The sequence below is a fragment of the Phaseolus vulgaris genome, chromosome 11, assembly GCF_000499845.2.
Source record: "Phaseolus vulgaris cultivar G19833 chromosome 11, P. vulgaris v2.0, whole genome shotgun sequence".
Taxonomy (NCBI): domain Eukaryota; kingdom Viridiplantae; phylum Streptophyta; class Magnoliopsida; order Fabales; family Fabaceae; genus Phaseolus; species Phaseolus vulgaris.
Window position 1 is genome coordinate 41,790,050 of NC_023749.2, and position 4,512 is coordinate 41,794,561.

Genomic DNA, 4,512 nt, shown 5'->3' on the forward strand with positions numbered 1-4,512 from the left:
GGTCTACAACAAGAGACTCATGATTGTAGAAGAATCTATTCATGTGGTGTTTGATGAAGTTGATCACAAAGATATGAAATCCTCGAAAAACAGCACAGAAGAGGATGAACAGAACATCATTTTGCAGAAGCCAGAATCCTGTCCAGAAAAACAACTGATTGATTCATCGAAACAACCGGTTGAAATTGTTCAGTAGGATGAGTTGCCTAAAGAATGGAGAATTCCAAGGGATATGTAAGTGGAAAACATCATTGGGCAGATAAAGGATGGTGTTTCTACACGAAGGACTGTCTCAAACTTCTGCAGGCACACAACTTTTGTCTCTTAAGTTGAACCAAGGAAAATTGAAGAAGCTATTAATGATGAGAAATGGGTGGTTGCAATGCATGAAGAGCTGAATCAGTTCACTAGAAATGATGTATGGTTTCTAGTTCCCAGGTTAGATGAGATGAACATCATTGGGTCTAAATGGGTATTCAGAAACAAGTTAGATGAGGCTGGTGTGATTACTAGAAACAAGGCAAGACTATTTGCCAAAGGTTACAATCAAGAAGGAATTGATTATGGTGAAACCTTTGCTCCAGTTGCAAGATTAGAAGCTGTAAGGTTGTTGTTGGCCTTTGCTTGTATTAGTGGATTCAAACGGTTTCAAATGGATGTTAAGAGTGCTTTCCTCAATGGATTCATCAATGAAGAAGTCTATGTTGAACAACCACCGGGCTTTGAAGATCATCAACATCCCAACCATGTATACATGCCTTATATGGGCTTAAGCAAGCTCCAAGGCAATGGTATGAGAGGCTTAGTAACTTTCTTTTATCCAATGGCTATAAGAGAGGGATGATTGACAAGACTCTCTTTATCAAGAAGTCAAATTCTGAAATTATCTTGGTCCAAATCTATGTTGATGACATCATTTTTGGTGCTACCAAAGATAGTTTATGTGAGGAATTTGTGGCTGTCATGCAAGATGAGTTTGAAATGTCTATGATGTGGGAGCTTTCATTCTTTCTTGGACTGCAAGTCAAGCAATCCAAAGATGGAATTTTCCTATGTCAATCAAAGTATTGCAAAGAAATTTGAAATGGAAAGTTGCAAAGAAGCTAGCACACCTATGTCATCAAGTTGTTATATGGATGCTGATGTGGCTGAAAAAGGGGTAGATCAAACCAAATATAGAGGATTGATTGGTTCCTTATTCTATCTCACAACAAGTAGACCGGATATCATGTTTGTCGTGTGTCTTTGTGCGAGATTCCAAGCAAATCCAAAGGAATCACATCTCAAGGTTGCAAAAAGGATTCTCAAATATCTCAAAGGAACAACCAATGTTGGTTTGTGGTATCCTTCTCACTCTCCTATACACTTAATTCGATATTCTGATTCTGATTTTGCAGGGTGTAAGCTGGACCGAAAAAGCACAAGTGGCACTTATCATCTTCTTGGATCAAGTCTCATTTCTTGGCATAAAAAGAAACAAGCTTGTGAGGCTCTTTCCACTGCAGAAGCTGAATACATTGCTGTTGGAAGTTGTTGTGCACAAATTCTTTGGCTCAAACAACAACTAGAAGATTTGGGCTTGAAGATTAGCAAGGTTCCTTTGCTTTGTGACAATACAAGTGCTATAAATCTCACCAAAAATCAGATTTAGCATTCAAGAACAATGCACATTGAGATTCGTCATCACTTCATAAGGGATCATGTGAACAATATAGATTGTGAGATGAAATTCATTGAAACAAGACTACAACTTGCTAACATATTCACAAAACCTTTTCCAAAAGACAGGTTTTTCTTTTTAAGAAATGAGTTAGGCATTCTTGATTCACAAACTCTTTCTTAAATATGTTTTTATCTCTTCCTAATTCTATTTCTGAAGACAAATAGGGGGGAATATGGTTTATATGTTGTCTTAAAACCGCTATAACTCTGGTGTTTTACTTTTATTGTTTTTAGCATAGTTTGTGGTTGGTTTTTCTACTCTTGTGGTTATGTAGAAAACTAGTTGATGTGTCATCATAACCTGCTATTAGAGATGCTATGGATTGCATAGTTTCTGTTTTGCAGGTGCTGTTTTAGATTCAAACAAGATCAACACAAGCAACAAGGGATTTGTCTTCATCAAATAGGGGGAGATTGTTGATCAAGAGTGATCAAGAGCTTTGAAGAATCCAAATCCAAGGTGTTTGATGAAAGGCTAGTGTTGCTGCTGTGTGTGGGTGGGATCTGGGTAGATTAAAGTGTGATCCACTCTTTTGTTGAATCTAAACCTGGTCTGAATTAAAACCTTTTAATATTAAATGTTTTTTCCAACTAAGTGAAAACCAACTTGTTGTTTTGCCGAATCAACCAGTTGTTTTGTTCTTAGGTGTTTTGAAAATTGTTTGACTTGGTTGACTTAATTGTCAAACCAAATCAATCGATTGTTTCGTGGTTTCAACCGGTTGTTTCTTTGAAAATCCTAACAAAATTCTGTTTTGAATGGTGAATCTGTCTTAAATGATTTCTAACTGAATATGCTCCTTCATTAAATTTTTTGACCAATCTTTGGAAAGTATTAATAGTTTGTTATATGTTTCTAAAGGGTAAGAAATAGTTTTGAGAAATTCAGTTTGACATGTTTGATCTCAAGTTTTCAAGATTCACTTCAAGCCTTTGATTTTCAAGTGAGAGTGGAATAGGATTGCAATTGTATTCTTTTCAGATTGTACTTTGATTAGGTGTAATCCTTTCTCAATCTTATGTATTTATGTTGTTGTATTGCCAATGAGTTTTGTGTGTTCTTGAGGTGTTCAAGATCAATACTCTTGGTGTGGTTTGCCAAAGGTAGTGTGTTTCTTAAGGGGTTCAAGGTCACTACTTTGGTGTGTGGTGTTTGTAATCTGGTTTGATTGCTTAGTGGATTACTGATAAGTGCTTAATTTCAGTAATATTTCATATTAAAATATAGGCACTTATGAGGATTTATTGCTAATTTACATATAAAATAATCCCTAATTTATGAATTTATACCTTTTTACATTTTTATGAGCTTTATTTGAATAAGAGCATTTTATTCCCAAATTTGGTGTTAATTGCAGATTTCTAAGGAAGATTGAAGATTTGGAATAAAGGAGAATAATTTGAGCTAAAAAGATAAAGTCGAAAGGTCCCAGATGGGAAAAATATGCAAAGAAAGATTGAGCTTTTTTATGTTTTATCATTTAGCCCATTAGCGCGACACAGGAAGCAACCTAACCCTGGAAAACTAGGATAAATAGAGGGCTAGAGGCTCAACCCTAGTGTGCCAGATTGAGAGAAAAACACCATAGAGTGAATTGTAACCCAATTGGGAGAATGGAAGGTGCTAGAAGTATGCGTGACTAATTCTATCCTTTGGGATTGAGAGTAATCTGCTCAAACTCTTATGTATTAAGGTGATATTTTATATATTAATATTCGGTTCTTGATTGATTATTGGTATTGTTGTTTTACTTTTAACTTTCTGTGACAAATTGAGAATCTTAAATCTGACCGAGAGGTATTTTTAGGGTTCAGACCTAAACATCAATACTTAGCATATTTGAGTGCTAGAGATAGACTTGAAATGTTAATTGACATTAACGTCTGAGTGTGATTTCTAAGTAGTTTTTATAAGTATGCGAGAGATCGATATTTAGGAAACATTCTTAAGAATTTTATATGCGAGAGATCGATATAAATAAATTTTCTACGGGCATCAATTTCAATCGAAGAACTTAATATTAACATGCTAATCAAAATACATGAGAGTGAAAGAGATGAAACCTAATCCCTATTTTTCCAATTGAAGCAACTAATTCTTTGTTTGTTTTCTTATTGATCAGTGCCAACATCATCACTTCAAACTCTTTTTATTGTTCTGTTGTTATATTTAGCGAATATTGTACTCGATAATCCACTGTTCCTTATGGGATCGATATCCGTCCTTAGGGACAATTATTACTTCTGACAAACACGGTGCACTTGCCGTAAAAAGTTTTTTTTGGCGCCGTTGTAGTCTAGTTGGTCAGGATACTCGGCTCTCACCCGAGAGACCCGGGTTCATGTCCCGGCAACGGAACCACAAAAACTTGACGACTTTTTACGGCAAGTGCACCGCGTTTTTCAAAAGTAATAATTGTCCCTAAGGACGAATATCAATCCCACAAGAAACAGTGAATTATCGAGTACAATATTCGCTAAATATAACAACAGAACAATAAAAAGAGTTTAGAAGTGATGGTGTTGGCACAGATCAATAAGAAAACAAACAAAGAATTTGTTGCTTCAATTGGAAAAATAGGGATTAAGTTTCATCTCTCCCACTCTCATGTATTTTGATTAGCATGCTAATATTGAGTTCTTTTATTGAAATTGATGCCTGTAGAAAATTCATTTATATCGATCTCTCGCATATAAAATCCTTAAGAATGTTTCCTAAATATCGATCCCTCGCATATTTATAAAAACAACTTAGAATCACACTCAGACGTTAATGGCAATTAACATTTC

General features: G+C 35.3%; 1 protein-coding gene and 1 non-coding gene across 2 annotated transcripts; both read left to right on the forward strand.

Moving 5' to 3' along the window:
- The first annotated feature begins 1,039 nt into the window (after positions 1 to 1,039).
- Positions 1,040 to 1,651, forward strand: LOC137807801 (secreted RxLR effector protein 161-like). The gene has a single exon (XM_068608606.1). The coding sequence runs from the start codon at positions 1,040 to 1,042 to the stop codon at positions 1,649 to 1,651; it is 612 nt and encodes a 203-aa protein (XP_068464707.1).
- A 2,357-nt stretch (positions 1,652 to 4,008) lies between these two features.
- TRNAE-CUC (transfer RNA glutamic acid (anticodon CUC)) lies at positions 4,009 to 4,081 on the forward strand. The gene has a single exon. It is a non-coding gene; the product is annotated as a tRNA-Glu (tRNA).
- Positions 4,082 to 4,512: the final 431 nt, after the last annotated feature.

Excerpts from the sequence above, each read along its gene's own strand:
- LOC137807801 (XM_068608606.1), top strand. The coding sequence starts at position 1,040 with ATGGAATTTTCCTATGTCAATCAAAGTATTGCAAAGAAATTTGAAATG.